The 21674-nt window shown below is 40.3% G+C and overlaps 1 protein-coding gene across 16 annotated transcripts in view; it reads left to right on the forward strand.

Annotated features, from left to right (window-relative positions):
• The window catches only part of GREB1L (GREB1 like retinoic acid receptor coactivator), a 126589-nt gene that overhangs the window by 56925 nt on the left and 47990 nt on the right, over window positions 1–21674 (forward strand). For 11 of the 16 annotated variants that reach the window (XM_027451965.3, XM_027451970.3, XM_072034773.1 and 8 more), the window contains 4 exons: window positions 9517–9688; window positions 9897–10094; window positions 18336–18512; window positions 21276–21452. In XM_027451965.3, coding sequence (XP_027307766.1) covers window positions 9520–9688; window positions 9897–10094; window positions 18336–18512; window positions 21276–21452 — 721 coding nt within the window. In that variant the 5' untranslated portion in view covers window positions 9517–9519. Of the gene's footprint in view, window positions 1–8158; window positions 8212–9516; window positions 9689–9896; window positions 10095–18335; window positions 18513–21275; window positions 21453–21674 lie in introns of all 16 variants that reach the window. The other 5 variants (XM_072034777.1, XM_027451969.3, XM_027451971.3 and 2 more) reach the window with 2 other exon arrangements.

Here is a 21674-nt window from a genome sequence, read left to right on the forward strand (position 1 = left end):
AGAAAGGACAGTTTACAAAGTTCTACTACGGAGCTTCATTTTCAGTCTTTTACAGCTGTCACAAACCAGAGCAGGCATCAGATAACATGAAGGTTGGAAAAACAAAGTACTTAGTAGATATTCCTGAAGAATTGGGTCATCTTTGTTTGGAAAGTTTAAAGAACCAATGTAATCTGTATTCCCACTATGCCTCAGAAAGAGGTTTTTAGTAGCATCAGTTAGTACATGGTGTTGGAATTAAGAATTATTGGAATAAGTAATAACTCTGCAAGATGTGAAGTAATTATTTTACGTTACTTAGAAGTAAAAATTTCTCTGTCTTCCTTATTTAGAAGTTAGCATGTGAGTGAAAACTGAAAAAAAAGGGTGTTGGGAGAAAATGCTTTTACTGAAGCTGTAGCTGACTAGGTTGATTTTTAGTAAAGATTTTGATGCTTGTACTGTGTAATCAGATGTTGAGATACATCAGAATGGATTATGTTTTAGCTTCTATTTTCTATATGTTTGTAGCGAATTTTTATGCTGCCTTTTTTTTTTTTTTTTTTTAAAGGGGCTTATAAAGATGGTGAGCAACTTTTTGCTCAGGCAGACAATAGCAGGACAGGGGGAATGGGTTTAAACTAGAAGAGGGGAGATTTAGATTAGAGTTTAGGAGGAAATTCTTCGCAGAGGGTGGTGAGGCAGTGGCACAGGTTGCCCAGAGAAGCGGTGGATGTTTAAAACTTAGATTTTTTTGCAGCATAGGGACCTAAGGACTTACAGTAATTTACATGCATAGTTTGCTAAAGCACAGTGCAAAGTCCTACTCCATAGTCCTATTGAAAACAATAAATCAACACTAAGCAGCTGAATATGTAGTTACACGTAAAAGATTGAGGTCTTAGGGCAGACCATGAGAACTGGTGTAGAGAGGGTGTGCGGGGGAAAAAAAAATAAAGAACGGTGATTTTTGTTAGTCCATTGGTGTTGAGTTGATCACAAACTTTACTGATAAGGCATTCAAGTGATGTTTGGGGTTGTAGGTGAAGTGCTCAGCTTCTACACCATCAGGCCACAGTAGCTAAATAGACCATCATCGCTTTAATTTTTACTAGCCTTGCAAGTTGAAATGGGTTCTTCATTTCATGTCACTATATGTCTCCCTTGAAACACCGGGAGCTTTCTCTTTCACTTTCTCAGGATAGAAGCAGCCCCTCAGTGAAAAAAAAAATTAAAAAATCATGAAAGTAAACAATTTTAGAGATAGTTATCACCATTAAAATTATTGACAGATACAGATTTGCATTTCTTAGTTGGGAAGATACAAGACTGTTCATCGAGTTTCAAAGTCACAGAAATTTTTAAAAATCCACTTAAAAAAAAAAAAGTGGTATTATTTGTGTTCCATTGAAGTAAACATACTTCTACCTTAAAACCACAGCTTTAAATTACTTAACTAATTACTGACTGAGCAGCTGCATTTTACCTTACACATTAATGTAAACAGTATAAACACATCTGTCTGTTGTGTTTCTAATAAATTTGTTTTAATTAGAAGGCACTAAATAAGTTTGTTAGCTAGCAGCTTAAAGTAAGATCTGTGTATTACTGATAGAATATGTTTTGTCAGTGAATGCCTGTATATCTGTGTGTATGAAAACTATATATAAAATAACAACAACAACCAAATTTCAATGAAAATATTTTGGGTTTGGAAACAGGTACACATTTGGGATCAGAAAAACATTTCAGTTATTACATTAATTACTTAGGTACTACATTTTTTTTTTATCTGCTATGGTGTTAGCAGTGGTAGCCAAAAGGATTCAAACCTGTAACTTTCCTAATCGTGCTAAGACACTAAGTTGTTGGGAGAGTAAATCCTAATCCATATCTACAGCTGCAAAATCAAAATTACTCAGCAAAATTATGCATTGATCTTAGAGCTGAAACTAAACATCATGACTGATTTAGTTATATTGCACTGGCATTAATAACGTGGTTAATAGTCCTATTGATTTAGGGGGGGGAGAGACCATAAGGGGTGAAAGCTATGTATGAGTGCACGTGCTTTAAGGAGGCAGGATGAGGTTTTCAAAAGCACTCCTTGGTGGTTTACTTGTGCTGCCTCTGCAGTCAGTGTGTGAGCATCCAAGTGTGAGCACATGCTTCTCTGAAAGTGAGGAAGTCTTTTAACATTACCGAAAATTCAAAATGAAAAGCTAGATTTTTAGGGCAATAACATTTTAATTTTATTTTTTTTTTTGAAGGCTTTCTGTTGACAGAAAAGAGAAAATGTACTTCGTCTGTTGAAGGTAGAATTGTTCCTTTCCCTACGTGCATGGTGGAAGTAGCATAAAAGGATTTGTTCCAGCTTCCACAAACGAATTTGAAAAACCCTAGAAAACCTTCACAATAATTTCTTTGCTAATTTCATAACGTCATTTAAAGGACTCCAAAAAGCCTTGCAGGCAGAGTGGGTAAAATTAACATAATTAACTTTTGAAAGCTGCTGTATCATGAAGGGCTTAGACCTGTTCACATAAGGTTCATGCTCTACTAGATCATCTCATTCACGGTTATATGCTACTGAACTTTACTTTTTTACTATGGGTAACTTACATTTTATTAACTCTTCCACTCTTTTATAGCCCTTAGGGTCAAATTTGTTGCCATCTTCCTGCGCTTGTCCTGTATTGCAGAACTTTCCATGAAACACCAATGGGACAAGACTTTAAAAGAATCATTTTGAAAAACTGTAAGCACAAACTGCAGTTCATTTATGGTTTCTAATTAGTTAGTTATGGTTTCTAATTTCTCCTTTTTCCACGGTAGGAAGGCAGAGGAGGAGTAACTGGGGAAATGTATTTGTGAAAGCTTTTGTTAGTTTGTTTGGGTTTTGTTGAGGGAGTTGTGAACAGCTGTGGGGATGAGAGTGTGAAAGAGACAGTAAATGTCCATGGGCTCATGCAAGTGGCGACAGGACGCGCAGTGCTTATTTGTAGCCCAGCGTTTGCTTGCAGAAGACATTCTTAGCACGTGAAGCCTAGCTGTGCATTTACAGCAGCTGTCTTAAGGGGTTCCTTGATTCAGAGCAGCCTGCCAAATGGTATCAGTTGCAGTTTTGCTCCACTAATATTCCAATCTATTTATAATACTTTAAGCATTTTATTTTTATTTTTTGCATTCAGGTAGCTATATATTGCATTAAATGCTTCTAACATACTGTCATTTACTCACAGAGTAGCCCTCCATGATTTTTGCGTATTGTGCAGTCATTGTAGGTGAGCTCGCATACACTAAATAGCGAGATCAAATGTTTTCTTCCATCTGTTTGTTGCATCTGTTTACTGAGGAGGTGGTATCACATGAAGCTTGGCGCATGCTTAACCCTTAAATCATCTCAGTCTTCACAAGAGGACTGTGTTCAGCATCCCCAGAGCACCGACTGGACCAATATTTCTCTTGTGGCACGTGAGTTCAGACTACCTGGGATGTGGTATTTTCTGAGGGGGAGCCATGGCCTGAAGAAAAGTAAAGCCAGCACAAGCGTTGTGTTGTTCAACTCACAAAGCTTCACCAGTGGGAATCTGGCAAATGATTTTCAGCTTCATTTGGGGATAAGAAGGACTTGCTGCTGACAGTTCTACATAGTTTTATTCTGACCACACAAACTGAACTTTGAAACAGCACTTGAAAAAAATACAGACTTGCAAAAGATTGCATCTACAGATCCTGAGAGGGTTTTATCAGAGCATGTGAAAGATGAAGGAAAACGCAGGATGTTAGGCAGTGAACATGAGTGCTGAACTCGTAACTTAACACTGCTGAGCTATGGTTTCGTAAAACTTGAGCTTAACTTTGGGAGACTTCTGTGACATAGCACCTCACAATATACTCTTAAGTTTGATTGCAGTTGTAAACTCCTCTCGAGTTTACAAGCAAACTCCTACTGCTTGGGAAATTGTACTGTTAAAAAGAACTAAGGAGACATTCTGAGTTTCAAGTAGAAGAGATGAGGTTGAGTTTCAATTTCCATTTTTTTGGTTATTTTTCCTTTTTTTATTTTTTATTTTTTTATTTTTTGGCCACAGTACTACATCAATGATTTTTTAAAAATGCAATTCAGACTTTATTTTTGCAGTATTTGAGGGTTGAAGTTGGTATCAGTATCCCAATCAGTTCAACTTACTAATACCCTTCTGAATTCAGGTGTGAATTTCACTTTTAGTATGTTTATTATTTCATGAACAGTGCCTGAAGACTAGAGGGATAGTCTGGCATTAGAAGGGATGGAGTAGCCAGGGTGTAGCAGCCTCTTTTCTAGCACCACTTGTGATCTGCTTTCTGTTCTGTGTTATGGGGTAGCCATTTATCTGCCTCTGGCCAAGGAATTGTCCAAAACCCAGGTAATCTGATGCAGCAATCCAAGTACAGATACTACAAACTAACTAATAAGAGGAGGAACCTTGTCAGGAAAAAAAAAAAAAAAGTGTTCTTGGTCTTTCTTGTTCCTCACTCAGATATGGTAGTGACAGCATCAGGCTGAAAGACTAGATTTTAAGTGATAAAAGATATTTTATCATTTATTCAAAATAAATGAAAAAATAAAAAGGAAAAGGAAACACCACTGTAAACAGTCAGTACAAACTAATCAATATTTTTTCCTGGAAGGCTTTGTGAATGAATTGGCTGTCGGTCACCACCTAAAACTGTAAACTCTTTTACAGTTGAGCTTGAATATCCCTAAGACAGACAAAAGCAGGGTGAGAATCTCAGGATCATGACAGGACTGTGGAGGGAGGGGGAAGGATCTTACAAAGGCTGTGGGATGAGGGGTCTGTTAATGAGAACACTTTGTCTTGCACTCTTGTATTGACCCTCCCATAAGTCTTTCCCCACTCAGTGCTACAGTTAATGCTGGGTATATATTTCTGTCATTGTTGCCTAATTTTAATTATCATATATGCTTGTTACTGTTGTTGGTTGCTGCCATCCTTTCTGCTGTATGCATGTTCGTGATAGATCCTAACAATTCCCTAATGTAAATAAATAAATAAATAAATAAATAAATGACTAAGAACATCAATAAGGACGATGCAAATAGTAGAAAATGCTAGATGTACCTGAAACAACCAGTTCCCAAACAATTTTACAGTATAAATAGATGCCTGGTCTCTCTTTGCCTAAGATGACCCTTTGAGATACAGAAGCTGTCCTGGGCCTGGCAGTGCCTTTGTCAAGGAACTTGCTTTCTTTTCCTTTGAAGAGAAACTTTTCTGTGGGGTTAGGCCAGATCAGAAGTCAGATTATGTGTTTTGGAGAATACAATTACATCATTAGGTTAAACACAAAGTAAGGACTTGATAGAGCCGACTTAATGGAGGGTGTTTGCATCAGATTCATCATTCGCTATCAGGTAATTGTGAAATTGCTTTAAGCCATAACAACAACACTCACCCCCTCCCTCATCCTCCAGTTCAGTTCCTCTCCTTTAAAGTTGCTGGGGTCATGACCCACCTGGAGGCCAAATATGTGGTATCTGGTGTACTGAATGATCTGATTATATTTTTACTAGCAAAGCCTTCAGCTCAGTGTGTAGATCTGCTCGGAAGAATTACTGGGTAACAGTCCACTTTCAGAAGGTAACCTTTTTTTTTTTCCTTTTTTTTTTTATTTTTTGAGGGAGGGATATGCACAGGGCCACAGTCACCTATTTTTCTAACTAGAATGAGTTTGTAGTGTTTACAGTACTCAAATGCTGCCAGTCTGACGGAGCTGCAAAGGAGCTGGGCTCTGCTTCTTCTTGAACATCCAAGTGTCCTGTTTCTACACAGATCTCTTGAAACCCAGGTGACTGTGTAAAAAAAGATTATTTGCTTGAACCGACATGAATTCCTTGTAAATTCAATGTCTATTTTTGAAAGAGTCATTCAGATTTCCCTGCATACTTCACAGCACAGTTAAGCGATGCAGAGCTAAAATCCATCATTGACATTTTTTGTCACCTTACTTCCATTTCTGTCTGGATGGAAGCGCCCAGCAGTCCTAGTTTTGCTTTCTGTAAATCGTGTCCATATTTGATTTCCGATTAAAGCCCGCAGCATTAATACTTCTCTGCTTGCCTTCAGGTCAGTGGAATTTCAGGAGTGCCTTGTTCACGTCTCTTTGTAAGGACCCCAGTTCAGATGCTGTAAGGCAGCTCTCTAACTCCAGCAAATCTCTCTTAATCCTCCAGTTCAGTGCTGGGCCACTGCAAAGAAGGCGTGAAGTGGGCTTAGTGAATCTGCTTTGAAGAAGCACAGCAGCAGTGGGGACGCTTGGGATGTGCTGGGTAGGGAGTCATGGTGGTTTAGTGTCAGGACCTCTGCAGAGAAGTTCCCGCAGAGCGATAGAGCTGGGAAGTGCAAATCAGCTGAACCTAAGGAAATTCTCCTCCATCTCATGTTTTGCCTCAGATTTCGGTTTGAAATTATTCCATTTTAATCGTGTCTTTCAGTCTCTCTGTAGTAAGTTTTAAGGACATCAATAAAAATTGCCTGACTGGAGTTGCAGGGGTGGTGGGGTAGGGGGGATGACTGAACCTTCTTCCTTTTCTGGGGGGAGAATGAGAAAGAGCAGCAGCAAATTTTACTACACATACATATTTTACATAACAGGGCGCAGGATGGTGGGTGTCGGAGTGGGCACTGGTATACTGGTGTCGACAGAAGAAAAATAGATGTATGAGATTAGGGAGGAGTTCCTTAATCATGTCCAGTTGTGTTAAATCATTAATCTTGGCCACATTTTAATGCAAGGACAACAGGTTTTCATGTTATCATTTTATGTTTTCATAACAGAAACGTTTTTTCCTCTGTTTCCCTTCAACCCCCACCACTTTGTTTTTCCCTCAACTCTCTGCAGCACCCTCAGAGCCCCTCCACACAGACCCATTTCTAGAGCGTCTGCGGTGTGCTCGCTACCGTGTTTCCTAATTACACCAGGGTAGATTTAGGGTAGATTTAGGGTAGATTCAGAAGCAGAAACATGAAGGTCTTAAATCGCTGCCTGTGGCTTTTGGGCAGGCTGGATCAGGAGGCTGGCCCCGGAGAGCTGCTTTCTGTCACAGGGAGGGTCTCTTCAGCCCCTCCTCTCCCCACAGCTCCCTTGAACTCCACATGAGGCCCAGCTGTCCTAATAGCCTCGGGCGGTGTTAGGGCATCAGCTGCCCAGCTCTGGCTCTCTGAATTTGGTCTCCACGGGCCCTAGCTTCCCCTGCCACAGCTGAGAGGCTGCTGTGCTGCTGCCACTCCTCGCCATGCCACTCGCCCTCACGGTACCTCTGCCTGCGCCCTCTTGCCTTCATGCACCCGAGACAGGCCTTCCTCCCGCCCCATTTCCAAGCCGTGAAGAGACCCATTCCTAATTCTTCCTTCACTTGGCATTTCCAATGTCCTTGTACTCTTGTTTTGTTTTCTCTCGGCAAGCAAGAAACGTCCTAACGCACTGTCTCACAGCAGTCCATGACAGTCGCCCTCCACAGGCAGGCCTCTCTGGGTAGACTCCATGAAGGCAAATAAAACAGCCCTGCCTAGCCAACACCTCAGCCTTTTTGCAAACTGTATTTAATTAATACTTTCCCACCAAAATTAAAGTAATTGGCATAACTGTATATATCACATAGATTGTAGAAAATGTGGCATATGAAGCGACTTCAGGTAGATGATGCTCTGACATTTTAACTGAAGACTTTTATTTTGGATGCACTCCTGAAATCCAAATTAATTATGTGTTTGTCAAGATTTCACTGAGATCTGTGGAAATATCATCACTGGCTTCAGTAAAACCAGGATTTCAGTCAGGTAGTTGTTCTCCACCTATTTCTTCAAAGACACCTGACAAGACTCGTACTGCAACCCTAATCCTGCTTCAGCGTATTTTTTTTTCCTGGTTTGCTTCACAGTTATGTGTTTATACACGTCCCCTGCCTTATTCAAATGTAATGAAAACTTAAAGAAAAAAAAAATCTGTTTGTCTTAAATACATTACTGCTGAAATACCTGAATGCATTATATTAAGAAATTGTGTATATATTCATGTTGCCTCCAGTTTGGGTGGGGAAATGCTGTTGCTCCCAGATTTGTTAGAATCAGGGCTAAGTGAGAGCTGTGGATTTTTTCTTTTTTTTTGCCCAAAGCTGTACAAAGTCTTTGGCTGAACAAGGAATGGAGCCTCTCTCCAACCTTTGAGGTGAGCAATTAGATAAACTTCATGCTTAAGTATTTCCGGAGGGTACAAATAGGTAGCTCTTGGGTATTTGTCTATACCAGGAGCTCCCAAACACTGTGGTAAGCAGCTGTCATCATCGCTGCCCTTTTACAGGTGGCACTGAAGACCTTGAGCAACCCAGCAATCAACCACGAACAGAATTGTAGATTTTCTAAATGCCAACTTATCTTCTTGGCCAAGGTCTCTTCCTGGTCATAGGGCTAGGTGACATCTAGCGAAGGAAAGTACAAAGATAACATTATAAGGTTTTGTACTTTTCTATCTATTGATTTAACGGGGGAAAAGTTACCTCTGTTGAAATAAAATGATTTGAAAATGCAGTCGTGTATTGTGAATATTGGAAAATGTTAGATCATCGTTTCTTTGGAGTAAATGTCATATGGTGTAATGACCCAGCAAAGTGGAAAATTTCATGTTTCACTGAGTCTCGCAGCTCATTGTAAAACCTTCCATGGCCATCCTGTTACTAAATGTTTACATTTGAGAGTCTGTATCCTAATGCTGAAAGCACAAATATAACAGGCTGTGGGGTGTATAATGTCACCCAAGAAGTGGTGATCTAAAGGTCTGTTTGTGCTTGAGTATGTCATGAAGTTCATAAATTCATCATTCATATAAACATGAATGTTAACTGTCAAAATAGATATTTTAATGATCGTTATCACTATACTAGTGTAAAGAGCAATTTAAAATAAAACCATGTCACAGCATTTGCTGAAGAGACAGAGGACTGACCTTCTATATAATTCCAGTTAATATTAGCAAGAGAAAAAATTCAAGTTATTGGACGTCTATATAGGAGTTCTCTGTAAATGATGGCATAACCATGAGTTAAATCATGTAGACCTAGGTAGACAACTAGTGATAAAGCCAAACTTGACATTTTTAATGTTCAGTTCTGTAGTCTGCTCTGAAAATGAGTGTTAATAATAATGATTTTATCTATCCCCCATTAAATTCTACATGAGAGGGGTTCTTGAGATTGCTGAGAGGAAATACATGCAGCAGACACAAAGCAGCTGGTTGAGATGTGCTAAAAGCTGTTCTTGAAATGAGAGGATGTCTCTCTGTCCACCAGATTTGGAGAGAAATGTGAACATGTAGTACTAGTTAGAGGTGTTATTTTCACAGCATGCATTATTGCTAACTTCATGTCTCAGCTAATGCCTGTCATGATGGACATAAAAAGACCTCACTGATCATTTGTAAATGGTCTGTGTATGCACTTTCCCATGCACTTATCGACTGTTTTCTTTGTGTTTTTAGATCATGGGGAATTCATATGCGGGGCAACTAAAATCTGCCCGTTTTGAAGAAGCTCTTCATAACTCCATAGAAGCTTCTCTGAGATGTAGTAGCGTTGTCCCACGGCCGATCTTCTCACAGCTCTACTTGGATCCTGACCAGCCTCCTTTCTTGCCGGAAGGTAACCATGAAAGTATGGCACATTTCAATTGTTTTTCTGTGTGAGAAAAGGGTGGGATATGTTTTATTAAAAAACAAAAAGCTGTGCTGCAGTTGATTGTGTAACACAAAATCTGAATTTGAGGCCTCATTGAGGAGAGAGAATGGTATACTGGTTATTTTAAAAGGAAATAGATGCACATACTGATGGAGAATTTATTTTATATTTTATTCTTGCTCAGATGTGAAGCCAAAGGTGGAAGAGTTGGATAAAGAGTTAGTCCATCGCTACTCGCAAAATGGAAACCTGGACTTTTCTGCCAACCAAACGGTTAATGAAATGGAAGATGAAGAGGAGGATGAAGACATGTCAGATTCGAGCAGTCCACCGATCCCATATTCACAAAAACCTGCCCCAGAAGGGTCTTGCACTACTGATGGTTAGTGTCCTTTCTTTTACGTGCGGGATCTATACAACCAGTTCTTAGCATTATGTGTGGACTCTAAACCTGGAAAGTCTTGAGCTAGGAAGTCTGGAAGCACTGTTCATAGTCAAAGCGTTAAATCTGAGAAAACACAGAGTAAGAGGACTTTCTTCAGTACATAAAATGTAATGTATTACTTGAAAGCAGTGTCTGAAACTCACTGCGACACTTCATTAGTTTAGGAAAGCCCCTGATTTTCTTTGGTCAGCATTGGTTCACTGTCCTCAAAGAAGTTACTTGAGTCAGCATCAGCATAGCTGGTTTTCATTCTATCCCAAAATTCTTGACAGAGTGCTTATTCACTGAAGTGTCTCAGAAACACAGACAAAGCTGGATTTTCTTGCTTCCATGGGGAGCAGGAAGAGTTTGGAGGGAGAAAATGGGAAGGAGACTTGGTGTTCCTTCTGCTACCAGGGTGATAAGAGGAATGGTAGTGGAAGCCTGTCTGTTTTCTCTTCTCCATCTGCTTGATTGCTTACCCTGAGCTGTCCTGATTATTGTTCAAGGTGATGAAAATTTCTGATGATACTGTTTTTGTTTTCTTTTAAATGTGTGAAAGGGTCACGTCATTATGAATATACCTAATGGACCAAGTAAACTTTATCTAAGTGGTTCATTTTATCCCCTAATAGTGAATTCTGAAGAAATTGTGTGTTCTGAACATTTAACTTCCTTAAAGACAGAGGATCGACTGATACTTATTCTTAAAAATGTACTCCCCCCCCTTTCAAAACAAACAACCCTTCTCACCAGGAACTATGGGCTTTCTTGTGTAGGAGTCATTAAAAAATTGCAGTTTGTAGAATGATTTTTTACTTTACTGTAGTGTATGGTTATATGCAGCGATATACTCGCAATCCTTTGACCTTTTGGGGAGTGATAGTTGGCAAATGTTGACTTTTTTTTTTTTACTTTATCCTTTCTGAATGTAGTTCACAGCAGCATGTTTGCCCTCCATAACGATATAACAGAGTACCTTCAGTTACCTTTAAAAGAAAGAATAGAAAGACTGGCTGCTAGGGGAAGCTGGGGAATATTGCTGGAGGAGTTTATTATTCAGCTGTGATGCTGGTGACTGCAAAAAGCAGTGTTTGCTATACTTTGGAGGCTTCTAAATTGGTAGGAGCAGAGAAGGGGAAAGCGTGAAAGAATGTATTATAAACAGTGGTATAAAACCAGGACAAGAGCTGAGACGCTGTGTAAATGGATTAAAGATTAAATACTACAGAGGTGCCTTTGCTGCCTCTGCCCAGGTTTGCTCTGCAAGGCAATCTGGCTGACATGCTGCTGGCTGTCAAGTGCCCACTGTCATGTGGGGCTGCATACTGCTTGTCACAAGGTTATGCCTAGTTATGCTGCACACACACAGCACGTGTAACTATATGCTCATGTGTACATGCAATATTACGCTCTCTGGTATGTCCTGGAAAAAGATTACCTTACACAGGCAGTTCTGTGGTTTGATTTTCATGTAGAAGTCTTAGGATCAGAGTACGTTAGGAGAAAGTTACTTCATCTTCCAAATCTTAGGGTTGTTCATTACTTTTTGTCAACTTTACCATTCTAACTTTACAATATTTATCCCTCTCTAGTGTTTTCCTTGAGGAGCTGATGGAAGAGAACAGTATTTTTGTGTCTGGAAAGGAAAATACGTTGTTAAAAAACATTGCTGATGATCTGTTAGAACAGTTCCACTCCTGTTTAAAACACCCAGGTTCCAAAACATTCGCTCTGCAAACCGTATCTCAGCAAGATATTAATCTGATAGCTCATCTTTCTTCTCATGAATATGCCCTGCCAGAGACTAAGATACAATCGCTGCCGTTGTTTACATTCCTTATCTTAGTTATTTAATTACAAAGATAAATAACATTAGGAAAATGTTAAAGAATACTGTTAGACTAATTGAAGTCCCTGTAACTGTTTGGATGCTTTAAGCTGAGCATGCGTCTCATTGCTTATCCAAGAGCAAAATCTTGGTGCTCGAATCTGCAGTTCAGAGCCCCTCTTGCTGTAAAACCCGTCTCCCACATTTTAGCACAGAGAGGGTGAAATCTTTCTCCCTTTTAAGGAATTTGTGCTGTTTGCTTTTCCTGAACTCGGGATTTATGCCATAATCGTTATATTATTCTCTGTGATGACCTGCTCTCTTGCTCAGATGGCTGAGTTGTCAGTCACATGGGTGCAGAAAGCTCTCGTTGCCCTTTTTTTCATCAGTAAAAAACGAGTGCTTCACAAGTAAGTGACAGTTTGTTGGGTGTGCCTTCTGAGCTGGCCATAATATTACATCTCTTAACTTTCCTGCTAGACCTTGGAAAGAGCAATCGCGTTTGTCATTGATCCTTACTATTAGCAATAAAAGTAAGGGCTTTGCAATCAAGAAAAATAGCATTTGGGGGGTTCACATCTTTTCAGGGCCTTTTTTTCTGCTCAGCGTGATTTTTTTTAACTAACCTTTTTCTTCCGTGAAAATAAGGCTTCAAGAAAAATACTTTTCGTACAGGTACCTCAAATATGCAACAAAATAATACAAGAAAGTGTCCTTAACCGCTTGTTTGCTGTAGCTTTAAAACAGCCCGTTTCTAATTTGTGGAATAGCATTTTTATGCAGGCTGTGGGAAGCACAATAGTAGCACCTTTCTTTTGTTATTAAACCCTCAGTTTACCTGATGCTTAAAGAAGGGCCGAGGTGGTTTCGGAGGCAATTAGGTAAGCAGGTACTTAACACCTGATCAGTTACTGTGAAGTTACAATAGCAAGTGACAGCGAGCAGTCATTCATATGCAATGCTTGGAAGCTAATTTCTTAAGCAAAATACCCCATTTATTGCAGTACAGCAAGGGGCTGGTATCCCACACTGAAACCACTGCTTGCCATTGGTCCCTAAAGGAAAGACATATTAAAAACGTCAATTTTAAGAAGATTCCAGGACCGCTGGGTGTGAACAGTTGTGGGGATACATTTTTATTTTCACAAAGATGCATTAACCTAAATGAAGTAATGCCAGAGAATGCAAATGTGCTTCTCAGAAGCAAAAACTAATGACTTTGCTTTCAAAGAAATGCAGATAACGTCTGTGAAAGCCATTCATTATTCTTTTTTTCTTTTTTTGTGACTGCTCTTGATATTTGCAAATCTCTAATTGGAATATAAATGCCTGTTCCTTATTTAAAACAAAGCTGAAATCCTGTGGGAAGATGATATTTAAATGGCATGGCTCGGCTGTGTGCTTTTACTTTTTATGGGTTTTATACTTTTTATATGTTGATAAATAATTTCAGAAAGAGAAGCTGATTTATTTCAGTGGCTCAGAGGTTTTCTCCTCTTCTTGCTCAGACGTCCATAAAAGGTCCATAAGCCGGTGGGACTATGAAGTGCCATTCTTTTTTCTTAAGAGTGCTGTGTGTTAGGGCTGCTTGGCATGGAAATTTAGGTGCTAACTCGATTATAAATGAAAAGCTATGAAATTTAAATAGACTTTGCATTGTTGAAATCCTCAACGTGGGCAGCACAAGTTGTACTTGTACAGAGCGATCCTGTTTTGTCCTTACTAATGTGGAAGTGCTTATTTCTAGCAGATAATTATATTGCAATGCAAAATCATGCAAAACAGAGAGAGGGAAAGGTTGGGGTCTTGTTGCTTGCTGGCTAGAAAAATGCAATTTTATAGCTAGAATGTAATAGAGAAAGTGGTTAATCCCTCGTTTCTTTCCCTGCAGTCAATTACTGGCTTCCAAATAAATGTTTCTGGTGTGGAATTTTCTCATTTAGTTTAAAAAAGCAGCAGGAATTCAACCAGAAGAGTGATTTGCGGTCCCGAAAGCTAAGGGAAGGAACGGATGGCTGCCTCTTGAGAGTGTCCCGTCCACGTTTCTCCGAAGGAAGATTCGAGATTTTCACTGCTCAGCAGCAGATTTGCGTTCTCCAAGCATCTCCTGCTCTAAGCGAGCACCAAGTGGACCTGGCCAAACTCCGCAGCCTCCCCTTGCTGGTGCTGTGGCAGCTGGTGAGCGAACAGGAGCCTGAAGGCTCCGAGGTTCTGCCTGTGCTGCCCCCTGTTGCAGCTCGTCCATCAGCAGGGCTTGTCCCTGGCTGGAGGGGAGCCGGGGGAAGTGGCTTTCTGCCACGTTTGGCAGACCCTAATATCAGCAAGGCTTGTAAAGCTCAGGAGCTGACAGCCGTGCCCCCAAACTGGTGTCCCCCAGGGCAGAGAAGTAATTACAGCTCTGCTCTTCCACAGCCCAGGCATCACGGAGGCATGTGCTGGCCAGCCGGGCTGCACGTACATACCTGTGATGCAGAGAAGTCGCCAGCCAAAGCGGAGGACGATGCAGGAGGAGATTGTGCGAGGAAGAAGAGGGGCATGGAAGGGATCTGAGAGATCCTACTTTGGGTGGAGTAAGAGATGACGGATACAGAGAGTGAATCTTAGGTATTGGTTGTAGCTTATACGGGATGCAGCGTTCCTACAGTACAGTCCTACAGAGCCTAAATGGTGAGAAATATTAAGTGTGTTCGCAACAAGTCTGAGGGAAGAGGCTGCTGTTGCCTGGGATATCAGACTGAGACACATAGGTTTGCTTCAGTAGGTACTGCCAGGAGGTTAGAGTAATGCTCATCAACTTGTTAAGGTGCTATGATGCTGTGGGGTGTTTCTTAGGGTTTTCCTGAGCCTTATCCACTGGGGACTCGCACAAAATGGTGATGTGCAGCAGCTCAAATAGTAGATGGAGTTGTTTTGCTCCTTGCCTGGATTTTGCTTTGTCCCAGATCCTGTGGGGTGCTGGAGCATTGGTTCACCTCACCGGGACACCAAAAGCTTCGAGCATCCAAAGAGGCTCCAAGTTTCGCATATGATTTGGTTTGGGTTGGAAGGGACCTCAGAGATCCCCCAGTTCCAGCCCCTGCCATGGGCAGGGACACCTCCCACCAGACCAGGTTGCCCAAAGCCCCATCCAGCCTGGCCTTGAGCACCTCCAGGGATGGGGCACCCACAGCTTCTCTGGGCAGCCTGTGCCAGTGCCTCGCCACCCTCTGAGTGAAGAATTTCTTCCTAATGCCTAATCTAAATCTACTGTTTTTTAGTTCAAGACTGTTACCCCTTGTCCAACTGCTATATGCAGCTCTCTGGATATCAGCTGTGTACTCTTTTGGAAAGCAAGTCCATACTGAAATGTTAACAATGTTGATAATCAAATTCCTGCTTTCTTTGGAGTCCAAGTATTGCTAACAGTTCATTCAAAAGCCTCTTTCTTGTCGATGTTTGTGCTTCTGGGCATTTCTTGAGAATTTTTTGGGGTAGAGACAAGGCTAAAGCACAATTGTTTAGAGAGACAGGTTTAAGTCTGTCTTGAAATCTTATCACACTTGCTGTTTCATAATCCTTATCTACAGATTTCCTGTTTGCCCACATTGTCAGCGGCGGGGTAATTTTTCTATTTTAAATCTAGATACACTGCGGTATTTTTCAAGTCTGTCAGATACTCAGATTTTACTGAATGCCCAAAATACTTGAGGCCTGTTTCGAAAATGTAGGACATAATATCCAAATGACATAAGTATTCAAATAAGCAGATTAATATTTTGAATGGAAGGGATTTTTGTTCACATATTTATCTCAACTTTTTAAGATATAAATTCCAGTGAAAAGTCTAGTAAATACTTAACTTGGCAGCCCTCCATTTGATTAGGATTGATACGTTTTTAGGGAATACACCTTAAAAAGAGTTTAACGTAATCCAATTGCATCTCATCAGGAAAGAAGTTTTGCTTTAAGTAGGCAGTTTTAATGCTTTTTCCCCTAAAACCTGACTTCCTTCTCTTTGGTAAGCAATCATTACAATTCATCGATTTGTAAATAAATGAAGACTTCAGGCCCTTGATTTTAATTCCTTGGCTGGGAGAAGGAATGTAGGAGGGCAAATCTGGGCTTGCTCTCAGCCTGAATGAGCTGCTGCTCCACCTGAGCTAACTGAGCGGCTGAAGGAAACATCGAGCCACCAACTGGTTCAGCCCTTCGTGGGTGTGTAGGCACAAGACCCAACATGCATGGTACTGTGTCCTCAGCAAGCTGCTGCTTGCCAGGAGGTTTATGAGAGCTGACTGGCTGCCTTCCACTTTGCACATCACCCTTGCCTGGTAAAGTTTTGAGATTTAAAATAAAAAAAAACATTAGCTTTCATTGTCTTTGCTGAGGTTTTAAACCAAGTGTTTCAGCGCAGTACATGAGAGTGCAGACACGTATTGATGCTGGCTGAGGTGCCTCTGGGTTAAGCTATGATCACGTTATGTTTCCAGATGCTCAGTCAGTGCCTTTGGTATTTATTTACAACTTCTGTACCAGCTGTGGGCTGTTCAAATAATATTTTAAATTAAGTGTAATGAATATACATTAATTGCTTAAGTCTTAATAGATACTACAGTAATTTCAAATTTAATTTTGATGTGTTTTTAACAATCATGTTGAAACAAGATCCATCATGATGATACTTTATTTTGAAATATTGGCTCATGCTGATGCATGCATGTGTTGTCTACATCACTGTACTTTTGTACTTGTAGCTAATGAGAGGTGGTCAGAGGATGACTGTGTGATACCTTTGGACTCTGTATTTATCCCAACATAGTTTTTTTTCCATCATCTACTGCTGGGAGAGGTGTGAGGCCAGGCTGTGAGGCTAGTCTTAAGCTGGAGAAGTGGGAACTGGATGGGAACACACTGTAGAGTCTGGTTCCTAATAGAACTTGGTGGTGCTTTCACTGCCTTCTGCCTAAGGGAAATCAGAAAGCCCCCTGCGATCGTGTCCTTTCCTGGAGAGGAAACCAGATGACTTCTGCTTTCTCTGACACTTGTCACTTCCTAATTTGAAAGTAGATCTTGCTCAAGAAAAAGAATACGATGGAGCTGAACAAAAAAGTGATGGGAGATTGTGATCCAGTGCTGAAGTTAATGAAAGTCTTTAAATGTTGTTGTTCATGTACTTAAGTAAAAAAAAATAATAATAATAATAACTTTGGAGTTGGCTGGAGTTGGCAAAATATTGATACATGTCAGCCTCCCAAGGTCCCCAAATTACTCAGTGACTTGAAAACCCCAAAGCTGTCTCATCCAGCCTTTAGAAAACCCTGCATGTGGCTGCTTGGTTGGTGGCTACCAAACTCACCATGAGTCCCGAGCTCTGGGCTGACCAGTCCTGCTTCTTCGTGTGTCCCAACCTGCTAACTATTCGCCGCAGGACATGGAGCAGAGGAAACCCACTCTGCTCCTCTGTTGTGCCCACATCACTGGTTTTACCCTGGTGTTAACCAGCAGTCCAACAACCAACGTTGTGTTCTGATTTTCTTTGCGTATGTGTGCGCAGGGAAAAAGTAACTGGAGGCTAGAAGTCTTGCTGCCCGTTGGGACTTCAAGAAACTCAACTGGAGATTTATAGAAAACATGCTGTACATCTCAAAATGCATGTCCAGATATAGCTGAGTGAACTTCTGACAAAAAAGAAGCAGGAAGAAATGCTAAATGCCTTCTGAAAGACCTGTGCCTGAGCTGACAGGAGCAGTAAATAGTTGTAGAGTAGGTTGAAAAGAGCAACCTCTTATTGAAGTGGTGAATTACTTAATCTTCTGCTTAATCTAGAGACAGCTTAGAAATTATATTTGATAATATTTTTCCTTTACTGGTCACTACCAAACTTCAGGCACCAATCTTTATCATACTGTTGTACTACTGATATTTATGTACCAGTGGCAGCCTGTTGTAAGCAACAAAACTGAAACTGGTATTTCTGAATTTAGAGTGAAAACTAAAATTCAGCAAAGAAAAAAAACATATTTGGATGTTTTAAGAGCTGTTTTCTGTTTTAAAATCTTGAGTTTTTCTTCTTATTCTCAGTGTTTGTGAAAAATTAACAGTTTCAGAGCCGTTTGATGTCTTATCTTTAGAGACATCTCTGTTCTCTGCCTGTGTATGTTCAGGATCTCTTTAAAAAATATATATCTTTTGTCCCTGAAACCCTAAGCTGGTGGATTAGATGAGATGCTTTCTCAGTTTTCTCAATTTCCCTTGAAAAAGGTAATTAAAAAAAAAAAATAGATTACTGCATCAAGTTGTAAAGCTCCATTTACCTATGGAACTGATAGAAGAAGAAATTTAAACATCATCTTTTGAAGATTTATCTTTTTTGTTGTCTTTTCCCCCAGGTTTTTGTCAAGCAGGCAAGGATTTACGGTTAGTATCTCTGTGCATGGAGCAAATTGATATCCCAGCAGGCTTCCTGTTAGTGGGAGCCAAGTCTCCAAACCTTCCTGAGCACATTCTCGTCTGCGCTGTCGACAAGCGGTTTTTGCCAGATGATCATGGAAAAAATGCACTTTTAGGTAAGAGGTTTTCTTTCTTTGTGCCATAATAATTCAGAGAAACTGGTCGGTCCAAAATTGCCTAAAATCATTTCAGCTAATGACTTTCTATTAGAAATATGTTGAGGAGAGGCTTGTTTTTATTAAATTAAACCCACAGCTGAACCTCCCCCTGAAAAGCCCATTTTAAAACAAGTTCCTGATTCCACAATTAACCACAGTCAAAGCTGGGTGATTTCTGTGTGGGCTGAAGACAATTGCAGCCTGGCATTTTAAATGTGAACTATCCGGATACTCTTTATCTCTACTGATGCTTACAACATTAAGAAGAAATATGCTCATGCAACTGTAGAAGATGAGCTATTTTCTGTGGATTAAGGGACAGATTTTGCCCTTGGCTCCACCAGGAACATTGTTTTCAACAGGAGCTCTGAGGGTAATTTGACTCTCGAATACATAGATTATAAAAAACAACACATATCACAGCTGGGTATGTTTATGAGCTTTTAAAATTTTAATACAAGAATGTTTCTTGATCATTGAAGACAGGCACGTAAACACCTAGATTTCCTGCCTGGCTGACTACTGGTACACAACAGACTAGTAAAAGTGATTTAATGTATTTTGGCTCCTATAGCCTGATTTGCATTTATGTTCTCATTTCTCTGTCTAGTCACTGTTCTGCTTGGCATATATTGAGAAAGACCTTTCAACAGAGGAAAAAAATCACAATGAAGCATAAATACCCTTATTTAACCACACTGCTCAAATTCTGGTGCAAACAATCAATATTCTGCATAACTGTTGGAAACACCTCCTTTTTGTACATATGATAGTTAATGTTTTGTCTCCCTTAAGCATATTTAATACGCTACCGCGTGCTGCAAACCTTTGCATCTATGGGAGAAATCTCACTGGCATGAATTAGATGAGAGCTGTGGTGTGATGTGTCCTTGCTGGATACAGTTGGGGAAGTGGGATTGTGGAATAATCCGGTGTGTGCTGCCGTCCTCATAGGAGCTGCTCCCCAGTGAGCAGGGGAAGTGTCAAGAGTTGATCAATACGACCTATCTGACGTACAGACAGATGGTGTTCAATCTAATCAAATGTGGTTGCGCTTGTCTTTGTTGGTAAGCCCTCCACCTCGCACCCTGAGGTCTGTATTAATTTCTCATCTCTGATATCATTTGATGATGTGACTCACAGCTCTGCTCTGGCATTGCTGATGCTGATATTCAAGTACCTCTGTGGCTCTGTAGCTGGTACCTAAGAGCAAAGAATTGACTCAGTAACCCTGTGAGACCCTAATGACTATTTCTGTCCACTATGAAAATGCACCAATAGTTCCTCTGGGTTGCAAGCAATAAGGGAAGAACTGATTCAGTCTTGGGAGAAACAGGATGAAGAAGCTTACTTCTTGGCACCCTCAGCAATGTGATGGTAAAATATGATAATAAGGCATAATTAGGCTGAAGACAATGGCCTAATTAATAAGGAGTTTTATGGAAAATGCGTTTTGCCAGACAGGCAGGCTGAAGTATTTTTCATAAAACCGGGAGTTTGGCTGACAGGTGAGTGTAGGTAGGAACCAGTGTTCTCCGATGTGCTTGGTGTTGTGGTAAATAATGATAGTAATGAGGATGAAAAATGCGTTCTGTTATAGGTCTTGAACTGATTAATAAATGGAAAAAAATCAAAAATAAAGGATTTCTGCTAGGTACTCATCAGCCTAGCCCTATTTTAAATCATTATTGATGTTCCAGAAAGAATATAAAGTATTTTTTCATCAAAGGTTGAAAGTAATTCAAAGATTAGTGGAGTAGCAAACAAGCTGAAAGAATGTAATTGTTCAGCATTAGATAATAGAGGAAGTGGGTTTATTCAAACAACAAGGATTTAAGGGCAGGCCCATTTTAGAATATGCTCTGTGCTTTGTTCTAGAAGATTTCAGACTGCTGCAGTGCAACATTGCCATTGATGTAGCTGTGAATGCCACAGGAAATCAGGGGTGCATATAGTCCTCAATCCAGACCCTGTGCCTGCAACCTCAACCCAAAATTTCATCTTCTTTTATGAAACCATGTGAGAAATATTACAGAAAAGGAGCCTTCTGCTTATTTTTTTTACTCCTAAATGTGTTACTTTCATGAGAGGTTCCAAGTTTTCACAAACATTTTGAAGCACCTCTACTTTTTGCAATGAAAATCTAAACAGTTGACCTTAAATAAATGCTTTGAAGCCTTTAATATGGTGTAAGGTCCATCTTATTTGGAGAGTGCCTTGTATGAGGAGTCTCAGAGAAAGTCACTAGATTTTAAAATTTAAATTTAAATTTAGATTTTAAATTTTAGCTACACAAAGTTGCAGTGGGTACTCTGGGTTAGCCCCCTGTTTCGAGAGAGGGAAGCATGCAGCTTGGAGCCCATGCATTTAATGTAGAAATGTGGAAAAGAAATAGGAAAGCCTATGGAAATTTCCTTGTCTGGCATCATAGCTCCTCCCGACCCCACAAGTAGCTCTCTGCACTGGGTAGAGTGGGTCACTGGTGGTGGAATTTCAGCATAAATTGGTATGGCCTAGAAAGATGGAAGAGTTTCAGAAAAGTTAAGACTAAACTCTGCCTGCATGTGGCTGCTTCCTGAGGAGTGGTCTGAGCAGGGCACCCATCGTGGCTGGAGGCCTCTAATCACCCTGAACTGGATGTGCAGGTAGGTTGAAGTGGCTTTATTCCTAGCAGCTCTCACAAAGCCATGTAATCTGTGTGTTTCTGTTTCATTTGTCCAGGATTTTCTGGGAATTGTATAGGCTGTGGAGAAAGAGGATTTCGGTACTTCACAGAGTTTTCCAATCATATCAACCTGAAATTAACCACTCAGCCAAAGAAGCAGAAGCACTTAAAGTACTACCTAGTAAGGAGCTCCCAAGGTGTACTGTCAAAGGGACCTCTTATTTGCTGGAAAGGTAATTAAGGTGCCCGTTCACTTAGAGGTTTTTTATTATGCTGATGTGATGTTGAATGAAAAATTGAAAGTTGCTGCTGAAAATGTATGCATTAAAAGGAAACTATAGAAGCTGAATTTGTTTTGTGATCGAAGGAAAAATTCCCACTGATTTCACTGAAGTCTGTATCGTGCCAAATTATTAAGTCTTAACAATAACCATACAATCATAAATTGTCTTCCT

Source organism: Anas platyrhynchos, chromosome 2, assembly GCF_047663525.1.
Source record: "Anas platyrhynchos isolate ZD024472 breed Pekin duck chromosome 2, IASCAAS_PekinDuck_T2T, whole genome shotgun sequence".
Taxonomy (NCBI): Eukaryota; Metazoa; Chordata; class Aves; order Anseriformes; family Anatidae; genus Anas; species Anas platyrhynchos.